This window comes from Dermochelys coriacea, chromosome 23, assembly GCF_009764565.3.
Source record: "Dermochelys coriacea isolate rDerCor1 chromosome 23, rDerCor1.pri.v4, whole genome shotgun sequence".
Taxonomy (NCBI): Eukaryota; Metazoa; Chordata; order Testudines; family Dermochelyidae; genus Dermochelys; species Dermochelys coriacea.
This window is the reverse complement of record NC_050090.1, coordinates 16,042,666-16,059,127: the sequence shown is the minus strand read 5'-3', so window position 1 is coordinate 16,059,127 and position 16,462 is coordinate 16,042,666. Positions and strand designations below refer to the sequence as shown.

Below are 16,462 nucleotides of genomic sequence, written 5' to 3'. Positions count from 1 at the left end.
GGTGGCTGCATTGGGCAAGCTGTCCCTCTGCAGTTAACTGTAGAGTTAAGGGTTAAAACCCTAATTAGCAGTAACATTATTTGCATTCATGTTTCTGTGGTAACCGAGGCCCCATGGTGCCTGCAGACACTTATTGGCTGGGGGGCCGGGAGGGTATATGTGGGGGTGGGTATAACCTTTGAACTTATTTTTCCCATCAGCCGCTCCCACCCTGATCCTGGGATGAGTGTGTGAGAGGGGCGGGGAGCCAGGACTCCTGGGTTCTCTCCCTGGCTCGGGGAGGGGAGGGGAGGGGGGGCTGATGAGTTAGAGCTCAGGGGGGCTGGGAACCAGGACTCCTGTGATCTCTCCCAGGCTCTGGGAGGGGAGGGGGGGCTGGGAGCCCAGACTCTTCATTTTGCCTGCAATCCATAGGGGCACATTCACCTCCTGTATTTGTGCCTCAGTTTCCTGTGCACAGTGTATGGGATTCAGAGTAGCAGCCGTGTTAGTCTGTATTCGCAAAAAGAAAAGGAGTACTTGTGGCACCTTAGAGACTAACAAATTTATTAGAGCATAAGCAAGTGAGCTGTAGCTCACGAAAGCTTATGCTCTAATAAATTTGTTAGTCTCTAAGGTGCCACAAGTACTCCTTTTCTTTTAGTGTACGGGATGAGATTGGGGGTGGGGGAAGCTAGTCCTGGTGTCATATCCCCCTACACACATACCACCCCCTGCCTGTCTGACTCGGCACCCCCCATGCACACGATTGGTGGTGATTATAGGGTACCAGGCCCTGATGCGCACAGGGTGGGGATGGGGGCTGAAAATGGCTGCCAAATTCCCCCCCCCAACACACACTGGCAGGGAGCGCTCTCCCCTGGAAACCAGAAGTGGCTGCATCTCAGCACCAGGAGAGCCATCCCTGTGGGGTGTTACATGTGGCTGTTCCCCACCCCAGAAGTGGCTGCATCTCTGTGTTGGGTGAGCCCACTCCGGGCAGTGTTATGTGCAGCGGTTCCCCAGCTGTCCCAATTCAGAGGTGGCTGCATCTCAGCACCGGGCGAGCCCTTTCTGCACTGTGTTGTGTGTGGCTGTTCCCCAGTGACGGTGAAGGGACTCTCGGCCGAGCTGCTGTGGTATGTACATTAGAAATAGGAGACTGATTGATTTATTAATCTGGGCTAATTAATTAAACAGTCGCCAGGGGGAGCTGGGTTCCCCCCAGGCTGGCTGCTCTTCGGTCCTGGCTGGTCTTCACCTCTCTCCCCTTGGGGCCTGGGATGCCCAACATCTGTAAGAGAACAAACTGGAAGGAGTGTCAGGACTCCTGGGTTCTCTCCTGGGCTCTGGGAGGGGAGTGGGGGCCAGGGCCTTAGAGCAGGGGGAGCTGGGAGCCAGGACTCCCCCCTGCCTCGTGTTTTGGGGCCCATGCCTCAGTTTCCCCTCTCCATCCTGCCCCTCACCCATGCATGCTATGGCAGTGGAATTCACCCATTATCTAAGCAGGGAGAAGCCGGGTACCCCAGGGTGACAGATTTGATCCCTTCTTCCCCGGCTCAGACCCCCAGTCTCTTCCCCTCTCGGCCCAGCCCATGTGCTGGGACTCCACAGCCAAGGCAGCCCCCTGCCCCCCAGCTGTGGGCCCAGGCCCCTGTCCTTGGGCTTTGCCGCACCAGGCTGGGTTTGGGGTTCCCTGCTTGGATCAGCCCCTGCATGCCCCCCAGGCTCAGCTAGGGATCCCCGCAGCTCAGCTCCCCTCCTGGCTCAGCTCCACCCCACCATCTCCATCTCAACTTGGGGCTCCCCTCCAGCTTGGCTCGGGCCTCCCCCCTGAATCAGCCCCCCCAAGCTCGGCTCAGTGTCCCCCCTCTCCCAGCCTTGTCTCAAAGCCCCCCCCCCGCAGGGCTCAGGGCTTCCCCCCTGGCTCGCTCACCCTCAGGCTTGCCCCCTGGTTCCCCTCCGGCTCCCCACCTCCCAGGCTCAGCTGGCGTGGGGCTTGCCCCCAGGGGTGGTTTCAGGGACTCGTTCCCCGCTCGCCTCAGCCTCCCCACGCCCCTCAGGCTCAGCTGGCTCGGGGCTTGCCCCCAGGGGTGGTCTCAGCATCCCCAGGCTCGTCCCCACTCCCGGCTCGGCCGGCTCGGGGCTCTTCCACCCCCCACCCCCCGCGGGGCTCGGCTTGCCGGGGCTCGCAGGGCGGCGCGCCGCGCCGGCAGTGCGCAGTGGGCTGAGCGCTGCGGCGGGCGGGCGGGCGGGCGCTCCGGTTGCCGGCGCTCGGCGGAGGCAGCAGCCGGGGCGGCCCCCCCCGCAAAAGGCCCCTCCCCCCGGGGCTCCCCGCAAGGCTCCGGCGGCGGCCGGGACCCTGCAGCCCCCTGCGGCCGGCCCCGGGGGAGAGGCAGAGCGGGGCGGGTCGAGGACCCCCCCGCCCCGTCCCTCTCCATCATTGCGGGGCGCAGGGCGCACGGCTCCGGGCGCAGCCTCCTGCGGGCGTCCCTCTCCATGGAGGGGGGACCGGGGGCGCCCGGGGCCGACAGCCCGAACCGGGCCGTGGAGTACCTGCTGGAGCTCAACAACATCATCGAGAGCCAGCAGAAGCTGCTGGAGACCCAGCGGCGCCGGATCGAGGAGCTGGAGGGGCAGCTGGAGCAGCTGACCCAGGAGAACCGGGACCTGCGCGAGGAGAACCGGGAGCAGCCCAGTCGGGAGAGAGAGGGGCCATACCACCAGCACCCGGGCCGGGAGTACCAGGGCCGGTCGGAGCGGGACGGGCACTACCAGAACTGGGAAGGGCAGTACCAGAACCGCACGGAGCGGGACGGGCAGTACCAGAACCGGGAGGGCCAGTACCAGAAGCGTGGGGACGGGCTGTTCCAGAACCGGGACAAGGAGCGAGAGCCACAGCCTGGGAACCGCGAGGGGCCCTACCAGAACCGGGACGGCCACTACCGAGACCAATGCCAGCTGCACCGGGACAGCGGCTCCATCCGGGAGCGAAGTGGCCCCCACCAGAACCGAGACAAGGAGCGGGAGTACCCTCGCCCGCCGCGGGAGCGGGGCCTGCTGAGCCGGGGCGTGTCCCGGAGTTCCAGTCCCGGAGCCGGCGGGGGCCACAGCACCAGTGCCAGCACCAGCCCTGCCACTACCCTGCAGAGAAAGTAAGGAGCTGTGCCCCTGCTCTAGAACCTGCCCCAGTCTAGATCCCATGGGGTCCCCAGGCCTGGATCTCTGCTTTGCTTGGGATCTTGGGCCTCTCTTCTCCTGTTTCTGCCCTAGATCCACCTCCCCCAGCTCTGGATCCTGCCCTAGATCTCTCTCCCCCCTGTGCTAGGTCCTGGAGCCACCCTGCTCTAGATCACTCAGGATATCTGCTCTGGATCAGTCTCCCATGCTCTAGGAGTCCTGCTCTGGATCCCTCTCTTCCCTGTTGTAGATCCTGGATTCACACTGCTCTGGGTCCCTCTGGATCTCTGCTCTGACCCCTGTTCTAGAGCCCTCTGCCTGTGGCCTGGTTCCCTGTTCTGGCTATGTTACCCTGTCTAGAGCAAGACTCCTTGCTCTAGATCCCTGTATCCTTCTCCCTCTGTTCTAGGTACTTCTACTTTCCCCACTATTTCAAGAGTTATCTGCTCCTTCTCTGGACTCCCCATCTCCTACCTGCTCTAGATTCATCTCCTCCCAACCTACTCTAGATCCTCCTCTGCTTTCTTTTAGCCCCCTCTCCACCCTGCTCCAGAATAGATCTGTCCCTTTTCCCATAGATCCCCACCTCTCCCTCTCTATCTCCCTGGAACCTGTCCCGCTTCCCATCCAGTAGCTTTCTAGGGTCTTCCCTGAGCCTTGTAGCAGCAGGGGCTCTAGAGCTGCCCCTGGTGTGTCTAGAAGCAAGGGGTTCTCCATGTCTAAAGGCAAGGAATTCTGGAGCCTGGCCTCCTGAAATCTAGAGAAGGGGTTCCAGAGCCAGGATCCAGATGTTCCAAGAAACAATGCCTTCTAGAGCCTTCTCTCCAGGGCCTCTGAAAGTATGATGTTCTAGATCACACCCCAGACATGCCTAGAAGCAGCAGATCATAGAACCTGCCCCATTGTGCTCCTGGAGGTGGGGGGTTCTCGGGCCTGCTCCCTGACACGTCTGGAAGCAGGGAAGTTCTGGGCATCCTGTAGTGCATCTGGAAGTAACAGTCCAAGAGTCTGTTCCCAGCCCTTCTAGCAGAAGGGGGCTCTAGAACCTGCTCCTCTGACCTGTCTAGACTGGGGGGGTCATGGAGTCTTCCCTGATGTGACTAGAAGCAGAAGGGTCAGGAGCCATCCTGCTGCCTGGTAGCAGGAAGTTCTAGAGGGTGACACCCCAATGCATCAAGGAGTGGGGGGGTTATGAAAGATGGGGTTCTAGAGCCTGGTCCACTTATATGGATGTTCTAGAGACACCCAGAGCATGTCTACATTCATGAGGACTAGTAGCTGGTTTCTAGATTATGGTCCCAACCTACCTAGTATCACAAGGACTCTAGAGCAGCATGGGCCTTCTAAAGCACAGACTCTGGTGCACTGAGCAGCTGGCAGTTCTAGAGCTGCTTTTGCCACTCCTGGTGGTTCTAGACCACAGTCCTGCTATGTCCATCAACAGGCAGGGTCTAGAGTCAGCCACAACACTCCTGGCAACACGGGGGTGGGGGTGGGGGGGAGGTGAGACCTTGCACCAGGGACTCCAAGCCCCAGAGGGTTCTAGAGACACCCTGGCAAACAGGGGATCTAAAACCTGCTCCTGATATGGCTGCTAGCAGGAGGGAGCTAGAACTTGCTCTGGACTCTCTTGGCAGCGGGGGGGGGGGTCTAGAACCTAACCCCAATGCATGTGGGGGGGTTTCCATCTGTAGATCTGCTTTGTCCTCGTACTCCTAGTCCCTTCTGCCTCCCCCCCCCCCCGGGGTACATGGCTATTGGGTGGGAACAAGGCTGAATGTTGGGGTAATGCAGCATGGATCGGTTGGTGGCACATGGGGTGGGCGGACTGGGCAGATACCCTCCCCTTCGCCAGGGAGTGGGGAGCAAAGTGTCACGTGTAAGAGCATGGGGCTTGGGTCATGGGCAGCTGGGGCATAGCAGGGCCTTTCGTGGGTTCTCCTGAACTCCTGGGGTCTCTCCCCAGCTCTGGGAGGGGAGTGGGGTCTAGTGTGTGCGGGGGGGGCTAGGAGCCAGGACTCCTGGGTTCCATTGCTTTAGTATCCAATTAGGAAGCAATCTGATTCCAGTTGTACTTTGGCTTCTGAAGGGATCTGAGAAGCGTCGGCTCTTCCAGAGCTCGGATCCTTCCCCCTGCCCTGTCAGTGCTCTCCTTTCTGGGGGGGGCTTGTTTGTGCTTCTGTTTGTCTCTCTAAAACATCCCCCCGATAAAATCCAGCCCCCGTCCCCCACTTATCCATTGTAGGCAATCTCCTCCTAGGCCGGGGACAGTGTGTGAGCTGGGGGTGATCTTGTGATCCCCGGGGGCGGGAAATCTGGGGAACTTGGCAAGCTTGGGGGAGGATCTGGTGACCTTGGAATGGATCTGGTGATGATCTGGGGATCTTATGGGGGATCTGGCAATGTCACAGGGATCTGGTGATCTCACAGGGGATCTGGGCATCTCAGGGAGGATTTGATGGCCTTGGGATTAATCTGGTGATTTTACAGGGGATCTGGTGATCTTGGGGAGGATTTGGCTACCTTGAAATGGATTGGTGATCTTATGGGGGATCTGGTGGCTTTGGGATGGATCTGGTGATTGTACAGGGATCTGGTGACCTTGGGATGGATCTGGTGATATTATGGGGGGGTCTGGCATGCTTGAGATGGATCTGGTGATCTTACAGGGGATCTGGTGGCCTGGGGATGGATCTGATGATCTTGCATGGGATCTGGTGACCTTGGGATGGATCTGGTGATCTCATGGGGGATCTGGGGATCCAGGCAAGCTTGCGTGAGGCTCTAACGTCCGTTGCAGGGATTGGATGTGCTTCACAAACTTCGGGGATGATCTGGTGAGTGTGGAGGCCCCAGGAGATTTGGGGGGGGCCTTTGGGGAGCTCTGCAGGCTTTGGGGGCCCTCCCCAAGCCCTGCAGGCTGGGCTGTGCTGGGCAGAGCTGTGTGGGGCGTGCGAGGTGGGAATTGATGGCTCCAGCCGCGTGTTCTCTTCTCTTCCCAGCACCACCCCCTCCCGCAGCTCAGAAATTAGCAACGTGGTTTGGATGCTGCTGCAAATGACTTAAAGCAGCACAAATCTGTCTTGCTTTTACCGCCCACTCTGCACCGAGGTGTTCATCAGAACCCGGAGTGCGAGTGCTGAGGGGGCGGGCGGGGGAATGCAGGGGCCTGAGCTCCCCCCTCCCAGAGCCAGGCATCCGAGCTCCTAGCCCACCCCCCGCTCTAAACACTAGACCCCACTCCCCTCCCAGAGCCGGAGAGAGAACCCAGGAGTCCTGGCTCCCAGCCAAGGACTCTTTCAGGTGAGATCATTTGCAACCTTGCGGTCAGGCTGCGTCCATCCTGGCCCTTGGGGAGCGAAGAGCAGAATCCGGCCCAGGGGTTACGCTGTCCTTGACTGTTGCCGACTTGATGTCTCATTCCCAGCCAAGCCTGTCCTGTCTGGGCTTCTTCACTTCCTCTGCCTTTCCCCAGGAGTACAGGGTGAACCCAGGCGTCCGGGCCAAATCCCAGCTCAGGAGATCCCTGCCTCCTCCGCGGCATTTGTGTGGGAGGGAGGGAGGCAGGTTTCTTCTTCACTTCCTGTCCCAAACCACTATGGAGCTGTTCTCCAGCTGCTCTACCCCAGAGGTGGCTGCATCTTAGTGGTAGGTGAGCCATCCCCATGCGATGTTATGTGCGGCTGTTCCCCAGCTGCCTCACCCTAGAGGTGGCTGCATCTCAGCTCTGGGAGGGCCGTTCCCAGGAGTCTGTTGTTATCCTACCATCCCACATGGCAGCCGCTAATCTGCCAGCACGGAGGAGGTCTGTAAGATATCCTGACCCCAGAGGACAGATCTGGAGGAGGGAGGAGTGGTGGGGTCTGCTGGGTAATGCGAAACCACAGCCCAGCTCCCACCCGGCCCCGGGACAGGAACTGGCTGACTCGGGGGGGCAAGGAATGGGGCTGGGGCCTGTCCCCTGTATGGGGTGCCGGCTCCCACCCGGCCCCAGGGCAGGGACTGGCTGGCTCAGGGGGGAGGGCGGGGGTGGGAATGGGGCCTGTCTCCTCGGGGCGGGGGCGCCAGGTCCGAGGTTCAGATCTCAGGCTAATGGGGCCAGCTGGTACCCCAGCCCTGCCAGAGGATGGGAAAGGGCAGCAGATGGGGCGGTCGGTGGGAACTGTGGGCTGATGACGCCTGACCCCCCCGTCCCCTGCCGCTGTGCCACCTGTTCCCAGGAAAAAGCCCCACTGGGCTCTGTGTGCTGGGGCAGGTGGCCAGAGCTGCTGGGCCAGACCCAGCTCATCCCCTTCCCCCCGACAAGCCAGCCAGTCCCTGCCCTGGGGCCGCACGGAAGCCTCTCGAGGGGCCAGGCCCCGGGCCCCCTGCCCTGCTCCCCCGACCCAGCCAGTCCCCGCCCCGGGGCCACACGGGAGCCTCTCGAGGGGCCAGGCCCTGGACCCCCTTTCCTGCTCCCCCGACCCAGTCAGTCCCCGCCCTGGGGTCGTCACTTGCTTGAGGGGAAAGGCCCTGGGTTGGGGGCACCCCTGCTCTGCCAGGCCTGTCTGGGCGTCCCCTGTCCCCCCTCAGCTGCAAATGAGACGCTCTCAGATCCCAGCTCCAGCTCCTCGGGCGAGTTAACGCCAGTGTCTGATCCCCCTCTGTGCGCCCCAGAGAGCCCTCATCCCCGTGCCTCGCCCTGGGCTGCGCCACTTGACCAGACTCCTGGGTTCTCCCCGCGGCGCTGGGAGGGGAGTGGGGGCTAGTGGTTGGTGCAGGGGGGCTGGAAGCCAGGACTCCTGGGTTCTCTCCTGGCTCTGGGAGGGAAGTGGGGTCTAGTGGTTGGTGCAGGGTGGACTGGCTGTCCGGACACCTGGATACTGTGAATCTTCCCCAGTGTATTCTGTCTGGGTCCATACTTTTCTCTCATTAGTTAATGAGCAGTTTAATTTGGCCTAGTCTCTCCAGCCCCCCATCCCCCCGTTACCCTTATATGAATTGGTGTCTCTGCTAGATTCTGCCTGGCGGCCTCACTAGCATTGGAAGGCCCCGAGTGTCTGCCAGACCCCCTGACATAGAGCAGGGGTTCTCAAACTGGGGGTCGGGACCCCTTAGGGTTCACGAGGTTATTACTTGGGGGGTCGCGAGCTGTCAGCCTCCACCCGAAACTCCACTTTGTATCCAGGATATATAATGGTGTTTATGTGTTTTTAATTTATAAAGAGGGTCGCACTCAGAAGCTTGTCACCAGTACAAAAGTTTGAGCACCGCTGTGCTAGTGTGGGGGGGGGAGGCCATGGGGCCTGTCCCCGCAATGGGGCGCCGGCTTCCATCCAGCCCCAGGGCAGGGAACGGGACATGGGGCCTGTCCCTAAACCACTGAGTCTCCAGGCAGGTGTTGGAGTTATGTGGGCTGGATGCCCACTCCCTTCCCATCCTCCCCCCGAAACAGAGTCTGGGGTCAGGGGGAGCCTGTGGCTGGGCTAGCTGGGGGCTGCGGGTCGGGAGTGAGGGGCACCGGCTGGGCTAGCCGGGGGCTGCGGGTCGGGATTCAGCTGCGATTCCCCCAACTCCCCGGTTTTTATCTCCCCCACTGCATCCAGGACACCTGGGTTCCGGCTGCAAAGAATAGACCCAGCGACTTTAGTAATTCCCTTCTCCCCTTGGTCCCCAGCAGCAATGGGGCAGGGGTCCGGAGGGCGGGGGGGCTGGATCAAGGGGTGTTTGGGTCTGGGGGGCCGCCCGTCACTTATCCCCGTCTCTCTCTCCCTCTCGTCCTCAGGTCCGACGGAGACAACTCCCGAACCGTCAGGTCAGTGCTCGCGCCCCTCCTCTGCTTCCCTGCTCGCTTCCTGCTTTCCCTCCCATCACGCCTTCCCCGGCCCCCCCAGGTGCTGCTTTAGTCCCCCTCCCTCCTCTGATCCCGGCCCATTTTGGCCCGTGGATCCGTCCCCTCCGCCCCCGCCCGGCCCATCTCTGGTCGTTCCCGAGTGGGTGTCCGGATGGGGCCCGTCTCACTCCGGATCGGGCGGGGCTTAAGACTGGGTCCCCCACCCCCACCTTGGCTGTGAGGTTGGCGCATTTGTAGCGTGCAGCACGGCCTCGGCCAGCAGGGGGCGCCGTGGGGAGTGGGGTAGGGGGCAGGCCTGTGAGAGGCGCTCCCGGCTCCTCCTCCAGCCCCGGCCTCTCCCTGCAGGGGGCGCTGCGTCCGTGGCTTTGCCTGTGTTCAGGAGTGGTATGGGGGGCGGGGGGCCGGGGGTGTCCGGGAGTATCTCACATCCAGTGTGGCTGCACTTTTGGGGGGCTGGCTCCGCTTGGCAAAGCGGGTCGCATGTTGGGGGCCAGCGGCGTGGGGCCGAGTGGCTTCCCTGGTGCGGGAGGGAGGGGGCTGTCAGGACGACTGGCACAACGGGGGGCACTGATCTCGGTTGGGGTCTGGGCAGCGCCCAGCACGATGGGCAGGAGGGGATCCCTGGTCTCAGTCGGGGTCTGGCATGATTGGGGGGGTCCCTGGTCTCCATCCAGGCCTGTAGCTGCTGTTGCAGAGTAAACCCTGTTACTGATACATTTCCAGACCTGAGCTGCCTGACCTGGACATGGGCAGCCCCCAGAATTTCTTCTGGAACGAAATGCATCAGCTTTGGGGCACTTCGAACGAATCCTCCTGTTTCCCTGAGTCATATCGTGTCCTGTATGAATGGGAAACATCTAGAGAACCCAGGCATCCGGGCTCCCAGACCCCCTGCGCCAACCACTAGACCCCACTCCCCTCCCAGAGCTGGGGAGAGAACCCAGGAGTCCTGGCTCCCAGGCCCCACCCCTCTCATCACTAGACTCCCCCGCCCCCTGGGCTGGGAATAGAATTATTTCCCTCTGCTAATTATGTAATTAGCAAAGCAATTATTTCCGATTTTTTCCCCTGTTCCTCTACTGTACGTAACACACACAACCACTGCTTATACATAGAACCATATTGATCCTGTGTGTGTGGTGTTAAAACAACACTGCCAGATCGGTGGATAGATATTGATGTAAATAACAGAGTGGTTAGAGTTGGGGGGACCAGGAACCAGGACTCCTGGGTTCTCTCCCTGGCTCTGGGAGGGGAGTGGGGTCTGGTGGGTTTGAGTAGGGGGGGCTGGGAGCCAGGACTCCTAGGTTCTCTCCCCAGCTCTGGGAGGGGAGCGGGGTCTGGTGGGTTAGAGTAGGGCGGGGGCTGGGAGCCAGGACTCCTGGGTTCTCTCCCCAGACAGTGGCAGGGAGCTGTGTTGCTAGGGGTGTGTGGTAGTGGAACCTCGAGGCTAATGTGGCAGGACGTTGCTAGGAGACATGGGGGCGGGGGGGGGAGCTGACAGCTCAGAGGAGGAGTGACAATGTAGGGCTGCCAGGATACATTGCCATGGTGACCAGAAACATACACAGGGCCAGCCTCCCAATAGCTGTTTCTATGGCAGGCGAGATTTACGTGGTGCAGCCACCTCTGGGGCGGGACAGCTGGGGAACAGCCGCATATAACGCTTCACGGGGGACAGCTCGCTCAGTGCTGAGATGCAGCCATCTCTGGGGAGGGACAGCTGGAGACCAGCTGCACATAACACCACATGGGGAAGGCTCCCCCAGCGCTGGGGTGCAGCTGCCTCTTCCCTCCTTCATCTGCATTCTGTTTCATTTGCCTCTGCCTCAGTTTCCTCACGATCCCCTCCTGGGTCTGGCTTTGACATCGTCCCGCCTGCACCAGGTGTGGGGTGGAGAACAGGGCTGGGAGTTGGGAGGGGAGTTGGAGCCTGGTACGTCATCAACAAATGGCACCCTACAATACAAACCAGCCTATGCAAGGAGACCTGATCATAACTAGGGCCCTACCAACCTCCTGGCCATGAAAAACGAGTCACGGAGTGTGAAATCTGGCCTCCCCCCCCCCCAATCTAGCCTTTTTTGTGCGTTTACCATATACTACATTAGACCCTATATATACTCATGGGGGAGACTAAACTGGGGGTCCTGGCCCAAAAGGGAGTTGCGGGGGGGTCACAAGGTTATTTTAGGGGGGTTGCGGTACTGCCCGTATTACTTCTGCGCTATCTTCAGAGCTGGATGGCTGGAGAGTGGGGGCTGTTAGCCGGGTACCCAGCTCTGAAGGCAGCGCCCCTCCCCCTTCAGCTGCGCAGAAGTAAGGGTGACAGTACTGCAACCGCCCCCTACAATAACCTTGTGACCACCCCACACACACACAACTCCTCCTTGGGTCAGGACCCTGACAATTACAGCACCATGAAATTTCAGATTTAAAGAGCTGAAATCATGAAAGTTATGATTTTTAAAACCCTGTGACCATGAAATTGGCCAAAATGGACCTTGAATTTGGCAGGGCCCTCAGAATAACAAATCCGAGAGACTCTAATAACAGACAGGGAGACACAGAGACCCTACAGTAACAAACCAGCATACCCAGAGAGACCCTACATTAACAAATCAGAGAGATTCTATACTAACAAACAGGGACACACACCAGAAACCCTACAATAATAAACCAGTGGGACTGTACGATAAACACAACCCATGTCTGCAGACATACCCTACAATAGCCAGATCAGAGAGACTCTGTAAATAACAAACAGGGACACACAGAGAGACCTTGCAGTAACACATTGGAAAGAGCCTACGCTAAACCGTCTGGTGTACACAGAGAGACCCTACAATAACAAGCCGGAGAGACACCCCCCACTAATAGACAGGCCCATGTTCCTGGTGGGTGGGTGGCGAGTGCTGGCTGGGGGAGATCCATGGAGGGTGGTAGGTGAGGTCGGGTGAGTTTTCCGAGGGGGAGGGTATGCGGGGAGTCCCTGGTTGCCATGACAGCTGGTGGCCCCCCCCTCTGGAATCAGCGTTGTTCCTAAAATATTTTTTTCCCCATCCCCCCCTCGTTTCCTGGATTAATTAATAGCTAGAGCTTGAGTCATCTCTGAGCAGCTGGAGGGATGTGGCTGTGTGTGAGAGAGAGACTGTGTGTGTGTGTGTGTGTGTGTGTGTGTGTGTGTGTGTGTCCGTGTCCCTGCCACCCCCATCTACCCCACCACCTCCAGAGACTGGATACCGGGGTAGATGGGCCCGTGGGCCTGATCTAACCTAGAGGAGGAGGGATGCTGGGGTGGATGGGCCCGTGGTCTGATCTGGGGCAGAGGAGGTTGGATACCGGGGTGGATGGGCCCTTTGGTCTGATCTAAGGTAGGGGAGGAGGGATGCTGGGGTGGATGGGCCCATGGTCTGATCTGGGGTGGAGGAGGCGGGATACTGGGGTAGATGGGCCCATGGTCTGATCTGGGGTGGAGGAGGCGGTATACCAGGGTAGATGGGTCCATGTATATTTCTGTTGATAGCTATGAATAATGTAATCTTAATAGATATTTGCTATATGGGTATATGAATATCATATAATGTTCATAGGTATTATATGTAGAGAGAGACACAAAATATACACATCTATCTATCAGGGCTGTCAAACGATTACAAAAATTAATTGCGATTCACTGCAGTTTTAATCAATAATAGAATACCAATTGAAATAGATTATAAATATTTCTGGATGTTTTCTACATTTTCAAATATATTGATTTCAATTACAACACAGAATACAAAGTGTACAGGGCTCACTTTATATTATTATTTTTATTACAAACGTTTGCACTGTATAAAAGATAAAAGAACTAGTATTTTTCAGTTCACCTCGTACAAGTACTGTAGTGCAATCTCTTTATCATGAACATGCAACTTACAAATATCGATTTTTTTTTTTTACACAACTGGGCTCAAAAACAAAACAATGCAAAACTTCAGAGCCTACAAGTCCACTCAGTCCTACTTCTCGTTCAGCCAATCGCTCAGACAAACCGGAGATAATGCTGCCCGCTTCTTATTTACAATGTCACCTGAAAGTGAGAACAGGCATTCGCATGGCACTTTCGTAGCTGGCATCGCAAGGTATTTACGTACCAGTTGCACTAAATATTCGTGTGCCCCTTCATGCTTCGGCCACCGTTCCAGAGGACAAGCTTCCATTCTGGTGATGGGTTCTGCTCGATAACGATCCAAAGCAGAGCAGACCGATGCATGTTCATTTTCATCATCTGAGTCGCATGCCACAAGCAAAAGGTTGATTTTCTTTTCTGGTGGTTTGGTTCTGTAGTTTCCACATCAAAGTGTTGCTGTTTTAAGACTTCTAAAAGCATGTGCCACACCTCGTCCCTCTCAGATTTGGGATGGCACTTCAGATTCTTAAACCTTGGGTCATGTGCTGTATGTAGTTTTAGAAATCTCACATTGGTGCCTTCTTCGCATTTTGTCAACTCTGCAGTGACCATGTTCTTAAAACGAACAACATGTGCTGGGTCATCGTCCGAGATTGCTAGAACACGAAATATAGGGCAGAATGTGGGTAAAACAGGGCAGGAGACGTACAATTCTCCCCCAAGGAGGGCAGTCACACATTTAATAGATGCATTATTTTTTTAAATGAATGTCATCAGCATGGACGCATGTCCTCTGGAATGGTGGCTGAAGCATGAAGGGGCACACGAATGTTTAGCACATCTGGCACATAAATACCTTGCGATGCCTGCTACAAAAGTGCCATGCGAACGCCCGTTCTCATTTTCAGGTGACATTGTAAATAAGAAGCGGGCAGCATTATCTCCGGTTTGTCTGAGTGATTAGCTGAACAAGAAGTAGGACTGAGTGGACTTGTAGGCTCTGAAATTTTGCATTGTTTTGTTTTTGAGTGCAGTTGTGTAACAAAAAAAATCGACATTTGTAAGTTGCACTTTCACCATAAAGAGATTGCACTACGGTATTTGTATGGGGTGAACTGAAAAATACTAGTTCTTTTGTTTATTACAGAACAAATATTTGTAATAAAAAATAGTAATATAAAGTGAGCGCTGTACACTTTGTATTCTGTGTTGTAATTGAAATCAATACATCTGAAAATGCAGAAAACATCCAAAAATATTTATAATCAATTCCAAGTGGTATTCTATTGCTATTTAACAGTGCGACTAAAACTGCGATTAATCGCAATTAATATTTTTAAAGTGATTAATTTTTTCAGTTAATCGCATGAATTAACTGCTATTAATTGACAGTCTTATCTATCTATCTATGTATCTACCTATCTATCATAGAATCATAGGACTGGAAGGGACCTCAAGAGGTGACCTGGTCCAGTCCCCTGCACTCAAGGCAGGACTAAGTATTATCTAGACCATCCCTGACAAGTGTTTGTCTAACCTGCTCCTAAAAAGCTCCAATTATGGAGATTCCACAACCTCCCTGGGCAATTTATTCCAGGGCTTAACCACCCTGATAGGTAGGAAGTTTTTCTTAATGTCCAACCTAAACCTCCCTTGCTGCAATTTAAGCCTATTGCTTCTTGTCCTGTCCTCAGAGGTTAAGAACTATTCTTCTCCCTCCTCCTTGTAACTAAACAAACCCCAGTTTTTTCAATCTACCCTCATAGCTCATGTTTTCTAGACCTTTCCTCATTTTTGTTGGTCTTCTCTGGACTTTCTCCAATTTGTCCACATCCTTCCTGAAATGTGGCACCCGAACTGAACACAATCCTCCAGCTGAGGTCTAATTAGTGCGGAGTAGAGCGGAAGAGTCACTTCTAGTGTCTTGCTTACAACACTCCTGCTAATACAGCCCAGAAGGATGTTCGCTTTTTTTGCAGCAGCGTCACACTGTTGACTCATATTTAGCTTGTGGATCCACTCTGACCCCCAGATCCCTTTCCACGGTATTCTTTCCTAGGCAGTCATTTCCCATTGTGTGTGTGCGACTGATTGCTCCTTCCAAAGTGGAGTACTTTGCATTTGTCCTTATTGAATTTCATTCTGTTTGCTTCCGACCATTTCTCCAGTTTGTCCAGATCATTTTGAATTTTCATCCTCTCCTCCAAAGCACTTGCAACCCCTCCCAGCTTGGTATCATCCCCAGACTTTATCAGTGTGCTCTCTGCCATAATCTAAATCACTGATGAAGATATTGAACAGAACCGGACCCAGAACCGATCCCTGCAGGATCCCACTCATTATGCCCTTCCAGCATGACTGTGAACCACTGATAACGACTCTCGGGGAATGGTTTTCCAACCAGTTTTGCACCCACCTTATAGGAGCTCCATCTAGGTTATATTTCCCTCGTTTATCTATTTATCCCCATACACCCCTTCTTTCTTTCTTCCTTTCTTTCTTAAAATGTTAGCTGTGGGTGTATCTGAGCATAATATGATATAATATGAGTAGCTATATTCCCACCTTTATAATATGAGTTTACACAAGAATATAAAAAGCTATTAATATAATATTAATTATTAATAACTTAATAGCTATATGGGTATCCATGAGTATCACTATATTATTAGATGTGTGTATATATAAGAATATACATGCATCTATTAATATAATATGATGTAATTAATATTAGCTGTAACAGTATGAGTATCATAATATTTGTAGGTATTTATAGATGTGTATACACACAATGTGTGATATATATCTAATGCGATACTGTACTACAATATAGGTTTCAGAGTAGCAGCCATGTTAGTCTGTATTCGCAAAAAGAAAAGGAGTACTTGTGGCACCTTAGAGACTAACAAATTTATTAGAGCATAAGGTTTTTTTTTTTCCGCCAAATGCATCCGATGAAGTGAGCTGTAACTCACGAAAGCTTATGCTCTAATAAATTTGTTAGTCTCTAAGGTGCCACAAGTACTCCTTTTCTTTTTGTACTACAATATAGTAGCTATAGGTGTATATCTAGTCATATAATATTCATATATATTATAATATAATAACATGTTAATATGGCATGTATATTACCATATGTGTGTGTCTAGGAATATAATATTTTTATATACACAAGAATATTCCCATATCTAGGCATAGATGTTAATGATGTTATATTAATAACATTACTGGTTACTCAATTATATTTGATCTTTTATAATATATTCCTAGATATGAGTATATTCTTGTGTGTATTTCCCTATTAGATTATATTCATAGCTATACACGTATAGCTAATGTATAATATTATAGTACAATATAATTAGTATCCATGCTTGGATGTTTGGTATCTAGGAACATAATATGCTACAATATATATTGTAGTCTATGAATTCCGTGGTTCTTTCCCCTTTTTCATGTGCTTTGGGGTCTACAGGATCACCTGTATTGCTCTTAACCAGCTCCTAACACTTGCAGCTCTGTGTTATGATAACTTACTCTAACCCAATCTCATGCTTCAGGGCTGAAGCCAGGCA

The 16,462-nt window shown here is 54.6% G+C and overlaps 1 protein-coding gene across 2 annotated transcripts in view; it reads left to right on the top strand.

The window, feature by feature from the left end:
- Positions 1-2,253: 2,253 nt before the first annotated feature.
- Positions 2,254-16,462, top strand: part of IQSEC2 (IQ motif and Sec7 domain ArfGEF 2) — a 44,532-nt gene continuing 30,323 nt past the window's right edge. For both annotated transcript variants that reach the window (XM_038381232.2, XM_043501505.1), the window contains exons 1-2: positions 2,254-3,134; positions 8,924-8,953. In XM_038381232.2, the coding sequence (XP_038237160.1) occupies positions 2,479-3,134; positions 8,924-8,953 (686 nt within the window). In that variant the 5' untranslated portion in view covers positions 2,254-2,478. The remainder of the gene's footprint in view (positions 3,135-8,923; positions 8,954-16,462) is intronic.